The following is a 21757-nucleotide window of genomic DNA, read 5'->3' as shown; positions in this document are numbered from 1 at the left end:
TCCATGGCCTGTCCTGCCTTTCTGGATTTTACACTTTTTTCAGATGGCCCTTTTGACCGGGGGGAAGTGAGACTTCATTGTAGTGCAGATTTCCTTTGCAAGCTTGCTTGGTTGGCCAAAAAGGGCGTATGCGTTTTTTCCTGAATATATTCAGGAAAAAACGCATACGCCCTTTTTGGCCAAGTGCATCATTGTGGACGTTCTGCCTCTTTTCCTATGCTTTCAATGCAATTCCAGTCTACCTCCTGAAATCGGTTTCCTGCAATTCTGCCCCGCTTTCAAGTCCTCTTGGCAGCCTTACTTCAGTCTATTTTTGGACGATAGCTGTCATTTATAACTCTGCAGGTTTGTGAATTACAGTGCCCCTGAGCTCCTTTCTTCAACTCGCTTTCTTGTGAGCTGGCCGAAACACGGCAGGATGGCTTCAGGCCCTAATCTGGTTCCGGCACGGCACGCTGAGCCTTTGGTTAATTCCTCTTCCTGGTGGGAAATGAGAGTTATATTTGCCCGTCCAGACACCTCCAGCTAGTCTCTCATTGGTTCTCGCTATTCCTGTTCATCTTCCGCAGAAATTGCAAACTGTGCCAAACAGGAGGTTAAAGGGACTGACTCTCTAAGTCGGGAGAGTGTTAGTAAAGCGTCTGGAATGTTGCACCCGAGTACCAGGGTACGAAAACTGAGACATATTTGAACACGTCTCCCAATCACATGGTTGATCATACTCTAGGTTCCACATGCATGTTTTAGCTGAAGGAAGAATACCTTAAACCTGGGTAGTTGAAACCCGTGGAATGGGTACCATGCAATATGACTTCAAAGGGTCTTCATTTGCTCACCGAACCTCTCCAATCCTATCACTGCTGCGTTTATGCCCCTGTACACATGCTTGATTCTCTTTCGGAGACATAGCAATCCATAGGTTTTAAGATACTTACTAGTCAGGTACATTCTTAGGCGTTTAATATGCGGTGTTGAGTCCATTTCGTTGAGCAAGGAGTAGCTCTTGTCTATTCCATATTTGGCTTAAGGAACTTTATCTGTGCTCATTTCAATCTGGTTTTATGCAGCACCCCAACTCACCTTTCCCCTTAAGCAAGCATAAGTTGGTTTTCTAAATTTGAGACCCTGTTCTGTTCTGTAATTCAGTTCCTGTGTAGCCAAGTTTACATTCCGTGTATTACTGATATCTTTTTTTTTTTTTTTGCCGTAACTACCTTTATTGGTATCGATTGTGTATCAGTTCATCAAAACCTTTGTTTCATATTTCTCGCCTTAATCCCCTGAAAGTTCCAGATGGGCAAAAATACTTTTAAATACGCAGCTGGCTTCTTTCTTATGTGCTTAATATTATACATTTGTTGCTTGTTTTGCACATGTCTATGGCTGCACTACTTGCAAGACGAAAGTCACATATAAAAATACAGACTAATCGAAACACAAATGTCAGCCATTGTCTAGAATGTGGTTTACAATACAGAGCTTGCAGACAACACAGACTATATATATAAGTCATCTGTCTGAAAACAGAAAGTAGTGTCTCATACTGACTCCGGAGAAAGGTGCTGACACACAGGGAAACTCACTGATGATTCTCCTTTATATTTATTAGATAGATCAATACCAAATTATTTCACATATATTATATTCAATATGTATATATATATATCTTGTAACCAAATTCTGGTTTAAAAGTCACAAACCAACATGTAAATACAAAATGTTAGGAAAGGTTTAACATACATAGGGGAAAACATGTCTTATGCCTCGCAAAGACTTTCTACAATCTAGCATAAAGGCAAATGTGGTTGAAAAAAAAGGAAATCCATATACAATTACAGAAAAACATTTAGTCAAGCCACCTAATATAAAATATTTCAGATATCATGTCCAAAAACGTCCACGTGTTGCAGAGGTCTCTACAAATCAATTAGAATGACGTCAACAAGATCTGCAAACCGAAGTCTTAGCAAGTAAACGTGACTCATGCTTTTCTCTCTGAGACAATGAGGCTTGACGTTCAGTTAAAGGCAGGTAAACACGACTATGAAGAAACCCTTCTTTACAACAGCTTAATGGTACCCATTTAGGGCAATACACCCGCTTTCCCAGCTATGTGTGCATGCAGTGTTCTGTGATAAAATGACTCAGTTACTTTAAAAAAGCATAAATGGCAAAACAAAATAACCAGAACTCCGCGAAGCTGGTAAAACCACAAAGACACTGAAATCCAGCAACTCCTGAGAGGCTGAGAGATCAAATGAATCATAAAATCTGGATGACTCTGATTTGGGGTTTAACTTTGGTTAAAACTGAAAAGTCTGAAAAGAACCAATGTTTTGGAAGAAGCAGTGTCACTTGTAAACATCCTGCCACCTAACTAAAAGGACGGCCTCTTCTTCTAGACCCACGACTTAATAAGACAGGAAGCTCTCAACACACAGCGCTGGAGAAGATGGATTCCACAAGTCAAACTTGAGTGAAACTGTTCTAATGCAATGTACCAAACACGCGTTTGTTCTTAGGAAAAATTACAAAACTAACAAATATTTTTCTCCAGAATTATAAAAGATAAAATCTATGAATCAGTACTGTTATGTGATTACAGAACAATAGCCAACTGAAAAAAAAAACAAAACACCAACCCACAGGCCGTCTACACCGTCCCCAATCCATTTCCTGCAGCCAGTACTTCCCACCTGCTCTGAGGACTGAGCCTTAGACACCGTTGACTGTATTTAAAGTTGAGTCAACAGTACTCTCTGTCTCTGGGGCAAAAGTAATGCAGCTCATTACTTACACACAACACTTGTTTCATTCTTCAGGACTTTCTTTGACGGGATTACTCAATGTTGGTTACTTTAAAGGTAACAAAAGGTGTCAGAAAAAAATGCCTTGGAATTCTTTTGCAATTCCACAAAGACACCTGGCAATCTGATACGTTCATTCCTCTCCCCATCACAATTTTTGTTTTTTAAAATTACAATTGACAACTCACGTAAGATGTAATTAATTTACTTAAAATAAGAGAGGGCTTTTCAATCAAGTATCCACGTTCCAAATAACTAAAACATTTAGTTAAATCTTTTAAATTAATCTTTTAATAAATCTTTAATTACTCGGTGCCAGTAATTAAGAGGTTGATTCCGTAAAATTCAAACTTGCACATAGGCGTGTCCCACTCAGAAAAGATTTCATACACTTAGCAACTTGTGCTTTTTGTCTCACCTTTTATAAGAAACACAGATTAATTTCAACTTCAGTTTTCCTTTCTGATGCAGACACGTGTACCTTGTGTAAGAAACGGTCTCCAGGCCACCTCCACGTGTAGACCTCAGCATTTCCTGAGAGTGTGAAGTCAACCCCTCCTCCAGGAGACTCTCGCCCTTTTGAGACATTCCCCCTTGCACCTTATGTTTGTCAGACTATGTTTACAGAAATCAGATGACTGGATGAAAACTCTACAGGACAGTCAAGGACAGACGAGAAGACGAGATGCAGAGCGGGAGCCCCTTCCTCCTCCAGTGCACCTGCTGCGGGCAGCCCTCCAGGAAGGCTTGGCCTCCTCCCCTGGACCACAGACTTACTTTTCTCTGTAATAAAGCAGGTAGTACTTCAGGGGATCTGGCAGAGGGAGGCTCAGGACCTTCTCACGCAGGAAGTTCACCGGGGGCTCGGGCTTGGTGTCCGGCGGGGTTGTCACCTCTTCTTCTTGCCGCTCGTCTTCCAGGTCTCCGCAGCTGGTGTCATCAGAGGGGTTGGAGAGCCGACTGGCAAACACCTCTTTGTCCAAAAAGACAATCGTTTCCATTCAGCGGCGGCGAACTCTCCTCCGTTTAAACCTGGGAGTGTTCTTCAGTCCGTTCCCGTTTTTGTTCACAGCTTCCTGGTGGATGACCTTCTTAATGGTGCCCCGGATGGCAATGCGCGCCAGGTCCTGGAGGCTGCGAACCGCCAGGGGTGTGGACAAGTCGTGATTCTCCTGACTCCGACTGGCAGGGCTGGACGAGTGGAGCAAAAGACACAGCCAGAATCTTTTTGGTTTCCCAGGCGGAAGGACCCGTCCGAGTTATCTTAGTCAACTTCTCTTCCAGCGGCATGACCAGGACGCCCCCGACTTTGAGGAGGCTCTTCATGTACCCCTCGTGCTGCTTCTGCACGCCTGCCCCGCAGTACACCCGGTCATACTGAGAGCAGCCTGGAGAGATCTCCAGGCAATTGCTGGTGACGAAGGAGGGCTCGCAGAAGTCAAACTTGTCGAAGCTGTCACTCGTCCTGATGAAAAAGTCCAGCTTCTGCTTCGCATACTCTGTCACATCTGAATGGAGTTCCACCCCGTGGTTCACACCAAAAGGACCGAGGATGAGCCCCACCATGGAGCTGAGGTAGCCGGTGCCGCTGCCCAGGTTCAGGAAGGAAAGGCCAGGCTGCAGGTCCAGGGCCTCCATCACCTCCGAATAGATGCACGGAGCAGAGAGGTGGATGTTCCCGTGCTTCCACGCCAGGTCCTTGTACGCGTTCTCCTTAAACTCCTCGAGGTAATAGTCGGCGCGGTCAACAGCTCGGAAGGCCTGCTCCACCAGCTCGGAGCGGATGTACTGCGCCGCCTTCAGATGGTCTATCAGCTCGTCGTTGTCTTCACCAGCACTCACCGCGCCTCCCATCTTCGGGACCGCGCTTACAGAAAGCTGCCGCTGGAGAGACCTCGGGAACCCCCGGAACGCTGGAGGGCGGACCCCCGGGGAGGGGGGAGGGGCGACGGGAGACGCCTGGGACACGGAGGGGTGTTTATGCTTGGGGGTGGGGAACGAGAGGACAGCGGAAGAGGACAGGAAGACGGGGAGAGGAGAATGCGGCCCTGGGGGAGGGTCTGGGAGCCCGGGACCACGGGAAGGGGAGGGGTGGAGAGGAGGGAGAGAGGGGGAGGGGGCCGAGGGGCCGCACCGCCCCCATACCCCGCTGCAGGCCGGGCCGAGGGCGGCGGCGGCGGCGGCGGGGGCTCAGTACCTCCTGGCTCGGCGGGCCCGCGGAATCGGCCGCTGAGCCGCACCTGCAGCTCTTCCGGCGCCACTCGCCAGACCGCCTCCCACTACGCAGCCCCGACCTCCACCCTACTGATATCTTATGATGTTTCTTTTTCTGTGTGACTTATTTCAGTTAGAATCATCATACCTGAATCCACTCATTGTGCTGCTAAGGGCCTGATGACACAGATTTCATTGCTGAGTGATATTGCTTTGTAAGTAAATACCACAACTTTTTTATCCATTTTTCACTTTCTGCGATGTTGAACTTGTACTGTAAACGAGGTTCTTGTAAACAGAGCCGTTCCAAACTTTGGGGTGGCTGTGTCTTTTTGATTTTAAATTCCCTAAGCTATAGGACCATAAGTGGAAGTGCCCTAGGTTCTGTTGCTTTGTTTTTTAGATGTTTCAGGAAACACCATACACTTCTCCCGAGTGGTTTTTGGCAATTTACATCCCGCCCTTCAGCATAACAAGGCTCCCAGTTCTCCATGGCCTGTCCTGCCTTTCTGGATTTTACACTTTTTTCAGATGGCCCTTTTGACCGGGGGGAAGTGAGACTTCATTGTAGTGCAGATTTCCTTTGCAAGCTTGCTTGGTTGGCCAAAAAGGGCGTATGCGTTTTTTCCTGAATATATTCAGGAAAAAACGCATACGGCCTTTTTGGCCAAGTGCATCATTGTGGACGTTCTGCCTCTTTTCCTATGCTTTCAATGCAATTCCAGTCTACCTCCTGAAATCAGTTTCCTGCAATTCTGCCCCGCTTTCAAGTCCTCTTGGCAGGCTTACTTCAGTCTATTTTTGGACGATTGCTGTCATTTATAACTCTGCAGGTTTGTGAATTACAGTGCCCCTGAGCTCCTTTCTTCAACTCGCTTTCTTGTGACCTGGCCGCAACACCGCAGGATGGCTTCAGGCCCTAATCTGGTTTCGGAACGGCACACTGAGCCTTTGGTTAATTCCTCTTCCTGGTGGGAAATGAGAGTTCAATTGGCCCGTCCAGACACCTCCAGCTAGCCTCTCATTGGTTCTCGCTATTCCTGTTCATCTTCCGCAGAAATTGCAAACTGGGCCAAACAGGAGGTTAAAGGTGCTGACTCTCCAAATGGGGAGAGTGTTAGTAAAGCGTCTGGAATGTTGCACCCGAGCACCAGGGGAGGAAAACTGAGACATATTTGAACACGTCTCCCGTTCACATGGTTGATCATACTTGGGTTCCACATGCATGTTTTAGCTGAAGGAAGAATACCTTAAACCTGGAGAGTTGAGACCCGTGTAATGGGTACCATGCAATATGACTTCAAAGGGTCTTCATTTGCTCACCGAACCTCTCCAATCCTATCACTGCTGCGTTTATGCCCCTGTACACATGCTTGATTCTCTTTCGGAGACATAGCAATCCATAGGTTTTAAGATACTTACTAGTCAGGAACATTCTTAGGCGTTTAATATGGGGTGTTGAGTCCATTTCGTTGAGCAAGGAGTAGCTCTTGTCTATTCCATATTTGGCTTAAGGAACTTTATCTGTGCTCATTTCAATCTCTGGTTTTATGCAGCACCCCAACTCACCTTTACCCTTAAGCAAGCATAAGTTAGTTTTCTAAATTTGAGACCCTGTTCTGTTCTGTAATTCAGTTCCTGTGTAGCCAAGTTTCCATTCCGTGTATTACTGATATCTTATGATGTTTCTTTTTCTGTGTGACTTATTTCAGTTAGAATCATCGTACCTGAATCCACTCATTATGCTGCTACGGGCCTGATGACATAGATTTCATTGCTGAGTGATATTGCTTTGTAAGTAAATACCACAACTTCTTTATCCATTTTTCACTTTCTGCGATGTTGAACTTGTACTGTAAACGAGGTGCTTGTAAACAGAGGCGTCCCAAACTTTGGGGTGGCTGTGTCTTTTTGATTTTAATTTCCCTAAGCTATAGGACCATAAGTGGAAGTGCCCTAGGCTCTGTTGCTTTGTTTTTTAGATGTTTCAGGAAACACCATACACTTCTCCCGAGTGTCTGTTGGCAATTTACATCCCGCCCATCAGCATAACAAGGCTCCCAGTTCTCCATGGCCTGTCCTGCCTTTCTGGATTTTACACTTTTTTCAGATGGCCCTTTTGACCGGGGGGAAGTGAGACTTCATTGTAGTGCAGATTTCCTTTGCAAGCTTGCTTGGTTGGCCAAAAAGGGCGTATGCGTTTTTTCCTGAATATATTCAGGAAAAAATGCATACGCCCTTTTTGGCCAAGTGCATCATTGTGGACGTTCTGCCTCTTTTCCTATGCTTTCAATGCAATTCCAGTCTACCTCCTGAAATCGGTTTCCTGCAATTCTGCCCCGCTTTCAAGTCCTCTTGGCAGCCTTACTTCAGTCTATTTTTGGACGATAGCTGTCATTTATAACTCTGCAGGTTTGTGAATTACAGTGCCCCTGAGCTCCTTTCTTCAACTCGCTTTCTTGTGACCTGGCCGCAACACCGCAGGATGGCTTCAGGCCCTAATCTGGTTCCGGCCCGGCATGCTGAGCCTTTGGTTAATTCCTCTTCCTGGTGGGAAATGAGAGTTAAATTTGCCCGTCCAGACACCTCCAGCTAGCCTCTCATTGGTTCTCGCTATTCCTGTTCATCTTCCGCAGAAATTGCAAACTGGGCCAAACAGGAGGTTAAAGGGACTGACTCTCCAAGTGGGGAGAGTGTTAGTAAAGCGTCTGGAATGTTGCACCCGAGTACCAGGGGAGGAAAACTGAGACATATTTGAACACGTCTCCCGTTCACACGGTTGATCATACTCTGGGTTCCACATGCATGTTTTAGCTGAAGGAAGAATACCTTAAACCTGGAGAGTTGAGACCCGTGGAATGGGTACCATGCAATATGTCTTCAAAGGGTCTTCATTTGCTCACCGAACCTCTCCAATCCTATCACTGCTGCGTTTATGCCCCTGTACACACGCTTGATTCTCTTTTGGAGACATAGAAATCCATAGGTTTTAAGATACTTATTAGTCAGGTACATTCTTCGGTGTTTAATATGGGGTGTTGAGTCCATTTCGTTGAGCAAGGAGTAGCTCTTGTCTATTCCATATTTGACTTAAGGAATTTATCTGTGCTCATTTCAATCTCTGGTTTTATGCAGCACCCCAACTCACCTTTCCCCTTAAGCAAGCATAAGTTGGTTTTCTAAATTTGAGACCCTGTTCTGTTTTGGAATTCAGTTCCTGTGTAGCCAAGTTTACATTCCGTGTATTAGTGATATCTTATGATGTTTCTTTTTCTGTGTGACTTATTTCAGTTAGAATCATCGTACCTGAATCCACTCATTATGCTGCTACGGGCCTGATGACATAGATTTCATTGCTGAGTGATACTTCATTGTACGTAAGTACCACAAGTTCTTTATCCATTTTTCACTTTCTGTGATATTGAACTTGTACGGTAAACGAGGTTGTTGTAAACAGAAGCGTCCCAAACTTTGGGGTGGCTGTGTCTTTTTGATTTTAATTTCCCTAAGCTATAGGACCATAAGTGGAAGTGCCCTAGGCTCTGTTGCTTTGTTTTTTAGATGTTTCAGGAAACACCATACACTTCTCCCGAGTGTCTGTTGGCAATTTACATCCCGCCCATCAGCATAACAAGGCTCCCAGTTCTCCATGGCCTGTCCTGCCTTTCTGGATTTTACACTTTTTTCAGATGGCCCTTTTGACCGGGGGGAAGTGAGACTTCATTGTAGTGCAGATTTCCTTTGCAAGCTTGCTTGGTTGGCCAAAAAGGGCGTATGCGTTTTTTCCTGAATATATTCAGGAAAAAACGCATACGCCCTTTTTGGCCAAGTGCATCATTGTGGACGTTCTGCCTCTTTTCCTATGCTTTCAATGCAATTCCAGTCTACCTCCTGAAATCGGTTTCCTGCAATTCTGCCCTGCTTTCAAGTCCTCTTGGCAGCCTTACTTCAGTCTATTTTTGGACGATAGCTGTCATTTATAACTCTGCAGGTTTGTGAATTACAGTGTCCCTGAGCTCCTTTCTTCAACTCGCTTTCTTGTGAGCTGGCCGCAACACCGCAGGATGGCTTCAGGCCCTAATCTGGTTCCGGCACGGCACGCTGAGCCTTTGGTTATTTCCTCTTCCTGGTGGGAAATGAGAGTTAAATTTGCCCGTCCAGACACCTCCAGCTAGTCTCTCATTGGTTCTCGCTATTCCTGTTCATCTTCCGCAGAAATTGCAAACTGGGCCAAACAGGAGGTTAAAGGGACTGACTCTCCAAGTGGGGAGAGTGTTAGTAAAGGGTCTGGAATGTTGCACCCGAGTACCAGGGGAGGAAAACTGAGACATATTTGAACACGTCTCCCGTTCACACGGTTGATCATACTCTGGGTTCCACATGCATGTTTTAGCTGAAGGAAGAATACCTTAAACCTGGAGAGTTGAGACCCGTGGAATGGGTACCATGCAATATGACTTCAAAGGGTCTTCATTTGCTCACCGAACCTCTCCAATCCTATCACTGCTGCGTTTATGCCCCTGTACACACGCTTGATTCTCTTTTGGAGACATAGCAATCCATAGGTTTTAAGATACTTACTAGTCAGGTACATTCTTAGGCGTTTAATATGGGGTGTTGAGTCCATTTCATTGAGCAAGGAGTAGCTCTTGTCTATTCCATATTTGGCTTAAGGAACTTTATCTGTGCTCATTTCAATCTCTGGTTTTATGCAGCACCCCAACTCACCTTTCCCCTTAAGCAAGCATAAGTTGGTTTTCTAAATTTGCGACCCTGTTCTGTTTTGGAATTCAGTTCCTGTGTAGCCAGGTTTACATTCCGTGTATTAGTGATATCTTATGATGTTTCTTTTTCTGTGTGACTTATTTCAGTTAGAATCATCGTACCTGAATCCACTCATTGTGCTACTAAGCGCCTGATGACACAGATTTCATTGCTGAGTGATATTGCTTTGTAAGTAAATACCACAACTTCTTTATCCATTTTTCACTTTCTGCGATGTTGAACTTGTACTGTAAACGAGGTTCTTGTAAACAGAGGCGTCCCAAACTTTGGGGTGGCTGTGTCTTTTTGATTTTAATTTCCCTAAGCTATAGGACCATAAGTGGAAGTGCCCTAGGTTCTTTTGCTTTGTTTTTTAGATGTTTCAGGAAACACCATACACTTCTCCCGAGTGGTTGTTGGCAATTTACATCCCGCCCATCAGCATAACAAGGCTCCCAGTTCTCCATGGCCTGTCCTGCCTTTCTGGATTTTACACTTTTTTCAGATGGCCCTTTTGACCGGGGGGAAGTGAGACTTCATTGTAGTGCAGATTTCCTTTGCAAGCTTGCTTGGTTGGCCAAAAAGGGCGTATGCGTTTTTTCCTGAATATATTCAGGAAAAAACGCATACGCCCTTTTTGGCCAAGTGCATCATTGTGGACGTTCTGCCTCTTTTCCTATGCTTTCAATGCAATTCCAGTCTACCTCCTGAAATCGGTTTCCTGCAATTCTGCCCCGCTTTCAAGTCCTCTTGGCAGCCTTACTTCAGTGTATTTTTGGACGATAGCTGTCATTTATAACTCTGCAGGTTTGTGAATTACAGTGCCCCTGAGCTCCTTTCTTCAACTCGCTTTCTTGTGACCTGGCCGCAACACCGCAGGATGGCTTCAGGCCCTAATCTGGTTCCAGCACGGCACGCTGAGCCTTTGTTTAATTCCTCTTCCTGGTGGGAAATGAGAGTTAAATTTGCCCGTCCAGACACCTCCAGCTAGCCTCTCATTGGTTCTCGCTATTCCTGTTCATCTTCCGCAGAAATTGCAAACTGGGCCAAACAGGAGGTTAAAGGGACTGACTCTCCAAGTGGGGAGAGTGTTAGTAAAGCGTCTGGAATGTTGCACCCGAGTAACAGGGGAGGAAAACTGAGACATATTTGAACACATCTCCCGATCACATGGTTGATCATACTCTGGGTTCCACATGCATGTTTTAGCTGAAGGAAAAATATCTAAAAGCTGGGTAGTGGAAACCCGTGGAATGGGTACCATGCAATATGACTTCAAAGGGTCTTCATTTGCTCACCGAACCTCTCCAATCCTATCACTGCTGCGTTTATGCCCCTGTACACATGCTTGATTCTCTTTTGGAGACATAGCAATCCATAGGTTTTACGATACTTACTAGTCAGGTACATTCTTAGGCGTTTAATATGGGGTGTTGAGTCCATTTCGTTGAGCAAGGAGTAGCTCTTGTCTATTCCATATTTGACTTAAGGAACTTTATCTGTGCTCATTTCAATCTCTGGTTTTATGCAGCACCCCAACTCACCTTTACCCTTAAGCAAGAATAAGTTGGTTTTCTAAATTTGAGACCCTGTTCTGTTCTGTAATTCAGTTCCTGTGTAGCCAAGGTTCCATTCCGTGTATTACTGATATCTTATGATGTTTCTTTTTCTGTGTGACTTATTTCAGTTAGAATCATCATACCTGAATCCACTCATTGTGATGCTAAGGGCCTGATGACATAGATTTCATTGCTGAGTGATATTGCTTTGTAAGTAAATACCACAACTTCTTTATCCATTTTTCACTTTCTGCGATGTTGAACTTGTACTGTAAACGAGGTTCTTGTAAACAGAGGCGTCCCAAACTTTGGGGTGGCTGTGTCTTTTTGATTTTAATTTCCCTAAGCTATAGGACCATAAGTGGAAGTGCCCTAGGCTCTGTTGCTTTGTTTTTTAGATGTTTCAGGAAACACCATACACTTCTCCCAAGTGTCTGTTGGCAATTTACATCCCGCCCATCAGCATAACAAGGCTCCCAGTTCTCCATGGCCTGTCCTGCCTTTCTGGATTTTACACTTTTTTCAGATGGCCCTTTTGACCGGGGGGAAGTGAGACTTCATTGTAGTGCAGATTTCCTTTGCAAGCTTGCTTGGTTGGCCAAAAAGGGCGTATGCCTTTTTTCCTGAATATATTCAGGAAAAAATGCATACGCCCTTTTTGGCCAAGTGCATCATTGTGGACGTTCTGCCTCTTTTCCTATGCTTTCAATGCAATTCCAGTCTACCTCCTGAAATCGGTTTCCTGCAATTCTGCCCCGCTTTCAAGTCCTCTTGGCAGCCTTACTTCAGTCTATTTTTGGACGATAGCTGTCATTTATAACTCTGCAGGTTTGTGAATTACAGTGCCCCTGAGCTCCTTTCTTCAACTCGCTTTCTTGTGACCTGGCCGCAACACCGCAGGATGGCTTCAGGCTCTAATCTGGTTCCGGCCCGGCATGCTGAGCCTTTGGTTAATTCCTCTTCCTGGTGGGAAATGAGAGTTAAATTTGCCCGTCCAGACACCTCCAGCTAGCCTCTCATTGGTTCTCGCTATTCCTGTTCATCTTCCGCAGAAATTGCAAACTGGGCCAAACAGGAGGTTAAAGGGACTGACTCTCCAAGTGGGGAGAGTGTTAGTAAAGCGTCTGGAATGTTGCACCCGAGTACCAGGGGAGGAAAACTGAGACATATTTGAACACGTCTCCCGATCACATGGTTGATCATACTCTAGGTTCCACATGCATGTTTTAGCTGAAGGAAGAATACCTTAAACCTGGGTAGTTGAAACCCGTGGAATGGGTACCATGCAATATGACTTCAAAGGGTCTTCATTTGCTCACCGAACCTCTCCAATCCTATCACTGCTGCGTTTATGCCCCTGTACACATGCTTGATTCTCTTTCGGAGACATAGCAATCCATAGGTTTTAAGATACTTACTAGTCAGGTACATTCTTAGGCGTTTAATATGGGGTGTTGAGTCCATTTCGTTGAGCAAGGAGTAGCTCTTGTCTATTCCATATTTGGCTTAAGGAACTTTATCTGTGCTCATTTCAATCTCTGGTTTTATGCAGCACCCCAACTCACCTTTACCCTTAAGCAAGAATAAGTTGGTTTTCTAAATTTGAGACCCTGTTCTGTTCTGTAATTCAGTTCCTGTGTAGCCAAGTTTACATTCCGTGTATTACTGATATCTTATGATGTTTCTTTTTCTGTGTGACTTATTTCAGTTAGAATCATCATACCTGAATCCACTCATTGTGCTGCTAAGGGCCTGATGACACAGATTTCATTGCTGAGTGATATTGCTTTGTACGTAAATACCACAACTTCTTTATCCATTTTTCACTTTCTGCGATGTTGAACTTGTACTGTATACGAGGTTCTTGTAAACAGAGCCGTTCCAAACTTTGGGGTGGCTGTGTCTTTTTGATTTTAATTTCCCTAAGCTATAGGACCATAAGTGGAAGTGCCCTAGGTTCTGTTGCTTTGTTTTTTAGATGTTTCAGGAAACACCATACACTTCTCCCGAGTGTCTGTTGGCAATTTACATCCCGCCCTTCAGCATAACAAGGCTCCCAGTTCTCCATGGCCTGTCCTGCCTTTCTGGATTTTACACTTTTTTCAGATGGCCCTTTTGACCGGGGGGAAGTGAGACTTCATTGTAGTGCAGATTTCCTTTGCAAGCTTGCTTGGTTGGCCAAAAAGGGCGTATGCGTTTTTTCCTGAATATATTCAGGAAAAAACGCATACGCCCTTTTTGGCCAAGTGCATCATTGTGGACGTTCTGCTTCTTTTCCTATGCTTTCAATGCAATTCCAGTCTACCTCCTGAAATCGGTTTCCTGCAATTCTGCCCCGCTTTCAAGTCCTCTTGGCAGCCTTACTTCAGTCTATTTTTGGACGATAGCTGTCATTTATAACTCTGCAGGTTTGTGAATTACAGTGCCCCTGAGCTCCTTTCCTCAACTCGCTTTCTTTTGAGCTGGCCACAACACCGCAGGATGGCTTCAGGCCCTAATCTGGTTCTGGCACGGCACGCTGAGCCTTTGGTTAATTCCTCTTCCTGGTGGGAAATGAGAGTTAAATTTGCCCGTCCAGACACCTCCAGCTAGCCTCTCATTGGTTCTCGCTATTCCTGTTCATCTTCCGCAGAAATTGCAAACTGGGCCAAACAGGAGGTTAAAGGGACTAACTCTCAAAGTCGGGAGAGTGTTAGTAAAGCGTCTGGAATGTTGCACCCGAGTACCAGGGTACAAAAACTGAGACATATTTGAACACGTCTCGCGATCGCATGGTTGATCATACTCTGGGTTCCACATGCATGTTTTAGCTGAAGGAAGAATACCTTAAACCTGGGTAGTTGAAACCCGTGGAATGGGTACCATGCAATATGACTTCAAAGGGTCTTCATTTGCTCACCGAACCTCTCCAATCCTATCACTGCTGCGTTTATGCCCGTGTACACATGCTTGATTCTCTTTCGGAGACATAGCAATCCATAGGTTTTAAGATACTTACTAGTCAGGTACATTCTTAGGCGTTTAATATGCGGTGTTGAGTCCATTTCGTTGAGCAAGGAGTAGCTCTTGTCTATTCCATATTTGGCTTAAGGAACTTTATCTGTGCTCATTTCAATCTCTGGTTTTATGCAGCACCCCAACTCACCTTTCCCCTTAAGCAAGCATAAGTTGGTTTTCTAAATTTGAGACCCTGTTCTGTTCTGTAATTCAGTTCCTGTGTAGCCAAGTTTCCATTCCGTGTATTACTGATATCTTATGATGTTTCTTTTTCTGTGTGACTTATTTCAGTTAGAATCATCATACCTGAATCCACTCATTGTGCTGCTAAGGGCCTGATGACATAGATTTCATTGCTGAGTGATATTGCTTTGTAAGTAAATACCACAACTTCTTTATCCATTTTTCACTTTCTGCGATGTTGAACTTGTACTGTAAACGAGGTTCTTGTGAACAGAGGCGTCCCAAACTTTGGGGTGGCTGTGTCTTTTTGATTTTAATTTCCCTAAGCTATAGGACCATAAGTGGCAGTGCCCTAGGTTCTGTTGCTTTGTTTTTTAGATGTTTCAGGAAACACCATACACTTCTCCTGAGTGTCTGTTGGTAATTTACATCCCACCCATCAGCATAACAAGGCTCCCAGTTCTCCATGGCCTGTCCTGCCTTTCTGGATTTTACACTTTTTTCAGATGGCCCTTTTGACCGGGGGGAAGTGAGACTTCATTGTAGTGCAGATTTCCTTTGCAAGCTTGCTTGGTTGGCCAAAAAGGGCGTATGCGTTTTTTCCTGAATATATTCAGGAAAAAACGCATACGCCCTTTTTGGTCAAGTGCATCATTGTGGACGTTCTGCCTCTTTTCCTATGCTTTCAATGCAATTCCAGTCTACCTCCTGAAATCGGTTTCCTGCAATTCTGCCCCGCTTTCAAGTCCTCTTGGCAGCCTTACTTCAGTCTATTTTTGGACGATAGCTGTCATTTATAACTCTGCAGGTTTGTGAATTACAGTGCCCCTGAGCTCCTTTCTTCAACTCGCTTTCTTGTGACCTGGCCGCAACACCGCAGGATGGCTTCAGGCCCTAATCTGGTTCCGGCCCGGCATGCTGAGCCTTTGGTTAATTCCTCTTCCTGGTGGGAAATGAGAGTTTAATTTGCCCGTCCAGACACCTGCAGCTAGCCTCTCATTCGTTCTCACTATTCCTGTTCATCTTCCGCAGAAATTGCAAACTGGGCCAAACAGGAGGTTAAAGGGACTGACTCTCCAAGTCGGGAGAGTGTTAGTGAAGCGTCTGGAATGTTGCACCCGAATACCAGGGGAGGATAACTGAGACATATTTGAACACGTCTCCCGATCACTTGGTTGATCATACTCTAGGTTCCACATGCAGATTTTAGCTGAAGGAAGAATACCTTAAACCTGGGTAGTTGAAACCCGTGGAATGGGTACCATGCAATATGACTTCAAAGGGTCTTCATTTGCTCACCGAACCTCTCCAATCCTATCACTGCTGCGTTTATGCCCCTGTACACATGCTTGATTCTCTTTCGGAGACATAGCAATCCCTAGGTTTTAAGATACTTACTAGTCAGGTACATTCTTAGGCATTTAATATGCGGTGTTGAGTCCATTTCTTTGAGCAAGGAGTAGCTCTTGTCTATTCCATATTTGGCTTAAGGAACTTTATCTGTGCTCATTTCAATCTCTGGTTTTATGCAGCACCCCAACTCACCTTTACCCTTAAGCAAGCATAAGTTGGTTTTCTAAATTTGAGACCCTGTTCTGTTCTGTAATTCAGTTCCTGTGTAGCCAAGTTTACATTCCGTGTATTACTGATATCTTATGATGTTTCTTTTTCTGTGTGACTTATTTCAGTTAGAATCATCATACCTGAATCCACTCATTGTGCTTCAAAGGGCCTGATGACACAGAGATCATTGCTGAGTGATATTGCTTTGTAAGTAAATACCACAACTTTTTTATCCATTTTTCACTTTCTGCGATGTTGAACTTGTACTGTAAAGGAGGTTCTTGTAAACAGAGCCGTTCCAAACTTTGGGGTGGCTGTGTCTTTTTGATTTTAAATTCCCTAAGATACTGGACCATAAGTGGAAGTGCCCTAGGCTCTGTTGCTTTGTTTTTTAGATGTTTCAGGAAACACCATACACTTCTCCCGAGCGGTTGTTGGCAATTTACATCCCGCCCTTCAGCATAACAAGGCTCCCAGTTCTCCATGGCCTGTCCTGCCTTTCTGGATTTTACACTTTTTTCAGATGGCCCTTTTGACCGGGGGGAAGTGAGACTTCATTGTAGTGCAGATTTCCTTTGCAAGCTTGCTTGGTTGGCCAAAAAGGGCGTATGCGTTTTTTCCTGAATATATTCAGGAAAAAACGCATACGCCCTGTTTGGCCAAGTGCATCATTGTGGACGTTCTGCCTCTTTTCCTATGCTTTCAATGCAATTCCAGTCTACCTCCTGAAATCGGTTTCCTGCAATTCTGCCCCGCTTTCAAGTCCTCTTGGCAGCCTTACTTCAGTCTATTTTTGGACGATAGCTGTCATTTATAACTCTGCATGTTTGTGAATTACAGTGCCCCTGAGCTCCTTTCTTCACCTCGCTTTCTTTTGAGCTGACCGCAACACCGCTGGATGGCTTCAGGCCCTAATCTGGTTCCGGCACGGCACGCTGAGCCTTTGGTTATTTCCTCTTCCTGGTGGGAAATGAGAGTTAAATTTGCCCGTCCAGACACGTCCAGCTAGCCTCTCATTGGTTCTCGCTATGCCTGTTCATCTTCCACAGAAATTGGAAACTGCGCCAAACAGGAGGTTAAAGGGACTGACTCTCCAAGTGGGGAGAGTGTTAGTAAAGCGTCTGGAATGTTGCACCCGAGTACCAGGGGAGGAAAACTGAGACATATTTGAACACGTCTCCCGTTCACATGGTTGATCATACTTGGGTTCCACATGCATGTTTTAGCTGAAGGAAGAATACCTTAAACCTGGAGAGTTGAGACCCGTGTAATGGGTACCATGCAATATGACTTCAAAGGGTCTTCATTTGCTCACCGAACCTCTCCAATCCTATCACTGCTGCGTTTATGCCCCTGTACACACGCTTGATTGTCTTTCGGAGACATAGCAATCCATAGGTTTTAAGATACTTACTAGTCAGGTACATTCTTAGGCGTTTAATATGCGGTGTTGAGTCCATTTCGTTGAGCAAGGAGTAGCTCTTGTCTATTCTATATTTGGCTTAAGGAACTTTATCTGTGCTCATTTCAATCTCTGGTTTTATGCAGCACCCCAACTCACCTTTCCCCTTAAGCAAGCATAAGTTGGTTTTCTAAATTTGAGACCCTGTTCTGTTCTGTAATTCAGTTCCTGTGTAGCCAAGTTTACATTCCGTGTATTACTGATATCTTATGATGTTTCTTTTTCTGTGTGACTTATTTCAGTTAGAATCATCGTACCTGAATCCACTCATTATGCTGCTACGCGCCTGATGACATAGATTTCATTGCTGAGTGATACTGCATTGTACGTAAGTACCACAAGTTCTTTATCCATTTTTCACTTTCTGTGATATTGAACTTGTACGGTAAACGAGGTTCTTGTAAACAGAGGCGTTCCAAACTTTGGGGTGGCTGTGTCTTTTTGATTTTAATTTCCCTAAGCTATAGGACCATAAGTGGAAGTGCCCTAGGCTCTGTTGCTTTGTTTTTTAGATGTTTCAGGAAACACCATACACTTCTCTGGAGTGTCTGTTGCTAATTTACATCCCGCCCATCAGCATAACAAGGCTCCCAGTTCTCCATGGCCTGTCCTGCCTTTCTGGATTTTACACTTTTTTCAGATGGCCCTTTTGACCGGGGGGAAGTGAGACTTCATTGTAGTGCAGATTTCCTTTGCAAGCTTGCTTGGTTGGGCAAAAAGGGCGTATGCGTTTTTTCCTGAATATATTCAGGAAAAAACGCATACGCCCTTTTTGGCCAAGTGCATCATTGTGGACGTTCTGCCTCTTTTCCTATGCTTTCAATGCAATTCCAGTCTACCTCCTGAAATCGGTTTCCTGCAATTCTGCCCCGCTTTCAAGTCCTCTTGGCAGCCTTACTTCAGTCTATTTTTGGACGATAGCTGTCATTTATAACTCTGCAGGTTTGTGAATTACAGTGCCCCTGAGCTCCTTTCTTCAACTCGCTTTCTTGTGACCTGGCCGCAACACCGCAGGATGGCTTCAGGCCCTAATCTGGTTCCGGCACGGCACGCTGAGCCTTTGGTTAATTCCTCTTCCTGGTGGGAAATGAGAGTTAAATTTGCCCGTCCAGACACCTCCAGCTAGTCTCTCATTGGTTCTCGCTATTCCTGTTCATCTTCCGCAGAAATTGCAAACTGGGCCAAACAGGAGGTTAAAGGGACTGACTCTCCAAGTCGGGAGACTGTTAGTAAAGCGTCTGGAATGTTGCACCCGAGTACCAGGGTACGAAAACTGAGATATATTTGAACACGTCTCCCGATCACATGGTTGATCATACTCTGGGTTCCACATGCATGTTTTAGCTGAAGGAAGAATACCTTAAACCTGGGTAGTTGAAACCCGTGGAATGGGTACCATGCAATATGACTTCAAAGGGTCTTCATTTGCTCACCGAACATCTCCAATCCTATCACTGCTGCGTTTATGCCCCTGTACACATGCTTGATTCTCTTTCGGAGACATAGCAATCCATAGGTTTTAAGATACTTACTAGTCAGGTACATTCTTAGGCGTTTAATATGGGGTGTTGAGTCCATTTCGTTGAGCAAGGAGTAGCTCTTGTCTATTCCATATTTGGCTTAAGGAACTTTATCTGTGCTCATTTCAATCTCTGGTTTTATGCAGCACCCCAACTCACCTTTCCCCTTAAGCAAGCATAAGTTGGTTTTCTAAATTTGAGACCCTGTTCTGTTCTGTAATTCAGTTCCTGTGTAGCCAAGTTTCCATTCCGTGTATTACTGATATCTTATGATGTTTCTTTTTCTGTGTGACTTATTTCAGTTAGAATCATCATACCTGAATCCACTCATTGTGCTGCTAAGGGCCTGATGACATAGATTTCATTGCTGAGTGATATTGCTTTGTAAGTAAATACCACAACTTCTTTATCCATTTTTCACTTTCTGCGATGTTGAACTTGTACTGTAAACGAGGTTCTTGTAAACAGAGGCGTCCCAAACTTTGGGGTGGCTGTGTCTTTTTGATTTTAATTTCCCTAAGCTATAGGACCATAAGTGGCAGTGCCCTAGGCTCTGTTGCTTTGTTTTTTAGATGTTTCAGGAAACACCATACACTTCTCCTGAGTGTCTGTTGGTAATTTACATCCCACCCATCAGCATAACAAGGCTCCCAGTTCTCCATGGCCTGTCCTGCCTTTCTGGATTTTACACTTTTTTCAGATGGCCCTTTTGACCGGGGGGAAGTGAGACTTCATTGTAGTGCAGATTTCCTTTGCAAGCTTGCTTGGTTGGCCAAAAAGGGCGTATGCGTTTTTTCCTGAATATATTCAGGAAAAAACGCATACGCCCTTTTTGGCCAAGTGCATCATTGTGGACGTTCTGCCTCTTTTCCTATGCTTTCAATGCAATTCCAGTCTACCTCCTGAAATCGGTTTCCTGCAATTCTGCCCCGCTTTCAAGTCCTCTTGGCAGCCTTACTTCAGTCTATTTTTGGACGATAGCTGTCATTTATAACTCTGCAGGTTTGTGAATTACAGTGCCCCTGAGCTCCTTTCTTCAACTCGCTTTCTTGTGAGCTGGCCGAAACACGGCAGGATGGCTTCAGGCCCTAATCTGGTTCCGGCACGGCACGCTGAGCCTTTGGTTAATTCCTCTTCCTGGTGGGAAATGAGAGTTATATTTGCCCGTCCAGACACCTCCAGCTAGTCTCTCATTGGTTCTCGCTATTCCTGTTCATCTTCCGCAGAAATTGCAAACTGTGCCAAACAGGAGGTTAAAGGGACTGACTCTCTAAGTCGGGAGAGTGTTAGTAAAGCGTCTGGAATGTTGCACCCGAGTACCAGGGTACGAAAACTGAGACATATTTGAACACGTCTCCCAATCACATGGTTGATCATACTCTAGGTTCCACATGCATGTTTTAGCTGAAGGAAGAATACCTTAAACCTGGGTAGTTGAAACCCGTGGAATGGGTACCATGCAATATGACTTCAAAGGGTCTTCATTTGCTCACCGAACCTCTCCAATCCTATCACTGCTGCGTTTATGCCCCTGTACACATGCTTGATTCTCTTTCGGAGACATAGCAATCCATAGGTTTTAAGATACTTACTAGTCAGGTACATTCTTAGGCGTTTAATATGCGGTGTTGAGTCCATTTCGTTGAGCAAGGAGTAGCTCTTGTCTATTCCATATTTGGCTTAAGGAACTTTATCTGTGCTCATTTCAATCTGGTTTTATGCAGCACCCCAACTCACCTTTACCCTTAAGCAAGCATAAGTTGGTTTTCTAAATTTGAGACCCTGTTCTGTTCTGTAATTCAGTTCCTGTGTAGCCAAGTTTACATTCCGTGTATTACTGATATCTTTTTTTTTTTTTTTGCCGTAACTACCTTTATTGGTATCGATTGTGTATCAGTTCATCAAAACCTTTGTTTCATATTTCTCGCCTTAATCCCCTGAAAGTTCCAGATGGGCAAAAATACTTTTAAATACGCAGCTGGCTTCTTTCTTATGTGCTTAATATTATACATTTGTTGCTTGTTTTGCACATGTCTATGGCTGCACTACTTGCAAGACGAAAGTCACATATAAAAATACAGACTAATCGAAACACAAATGTCAGCCATTGTCTAGAATGTGGTTTACAATACAGAGCTTGCAGACAACACAGACTATATATATAAGTCATCTGTCTGAAAACAGAAAGTAGTGTCTCATACTGACTCCGGAGAAAGGTGCTGACACACAGGGAAACTCACTGATGATTCTCCTTTATATTTATTAGATAGATCAATACCAAATTATTTCACATATATTATATTCAATATGTATATATATATATCTTGTAACCAAATTCTGGTTTAAAAGTCACAAACCAACATGTAAATACAAAATGTTAGGAAAGGTTTAACATACATAGGGGAAAACATGTCTTATGCCTCGCAAAGACTTTCTACAATCTAGCATAAAGGCAAATGTGGTTGAAAAAAAAGGAAATCCATATACAATTACAGAAAAACATTTAGTCAAGCCACCTAATATAAAATATTTCAGATATCATGTCCAAAAACGTCCACGTGTTGCAGAGGTCTCTACAAATCAATTAGAATGACGTCAACAAGATCTGCAAACCGAAGTCTTAGCAAGTAAACGTGACTCATGCTTTTCTCTCTGAGACAATGAGGCTTGACGTTCAGTTAAAGGCAG

The 21757-nt window shown here is 44.3% G+C and overlaps 1 protein-coding gene and 1 long non-coding RNA gene across 2 annotated transcripts in view; one reads left to right on the top strand and one right to left on the bottom strand.

The window, feature by feature from the left end:
* Positions 1 to 21757, top strand: part of LOC307181435 — a 2786049-nt gene that overhangs the window by 2669509 nt on the left and 94783 nt on the right. The gene's annotated exons all lie outside the window — the stretch shown is intronic.
* On the bottom strand, positions 3900 to 5035 carry LOC307181437 (protein-L-isoaspartate O-methyltransferase domain-containing protein 2-like; the record flags this gene model as incomplete). The annotated part of the gene is made up of 2 exons (XM_079946630.1): positions 5005 to 5035; positions 3900 to 4691 (listed from the first exon to the last, which is right to left on the bottom strand). The coding sequence occupies exon 2, from the start codon at positions 4659 to 4661 to the stop codon at positions 3900 to 3902; it is 762 nt and encodes a 253-aa protein (XP_079802756.1). The 5' UTR covers positions 4662 to 4691; positions 5005 to 5035.

The sequence above is a fragment of the Stenella coeruleoalba genome (genome assembly GCF_951394435.1).
Source record: "Stenella coeruleoalba genome assembly, contig: scaffold_29, whole genome shotgun sequence".
Classification (NCBI taxonomy): Eukaryota; Metazoa; Chordata; class Mammalia; order Artiodactyla; family Delphinidae; genus Stenella; species Stenella coeruleoalba.
Note: the sequence above shows the minus strand (reverse complement) of the source record. Positions and strands in the feature narration are given on the sequence as shown.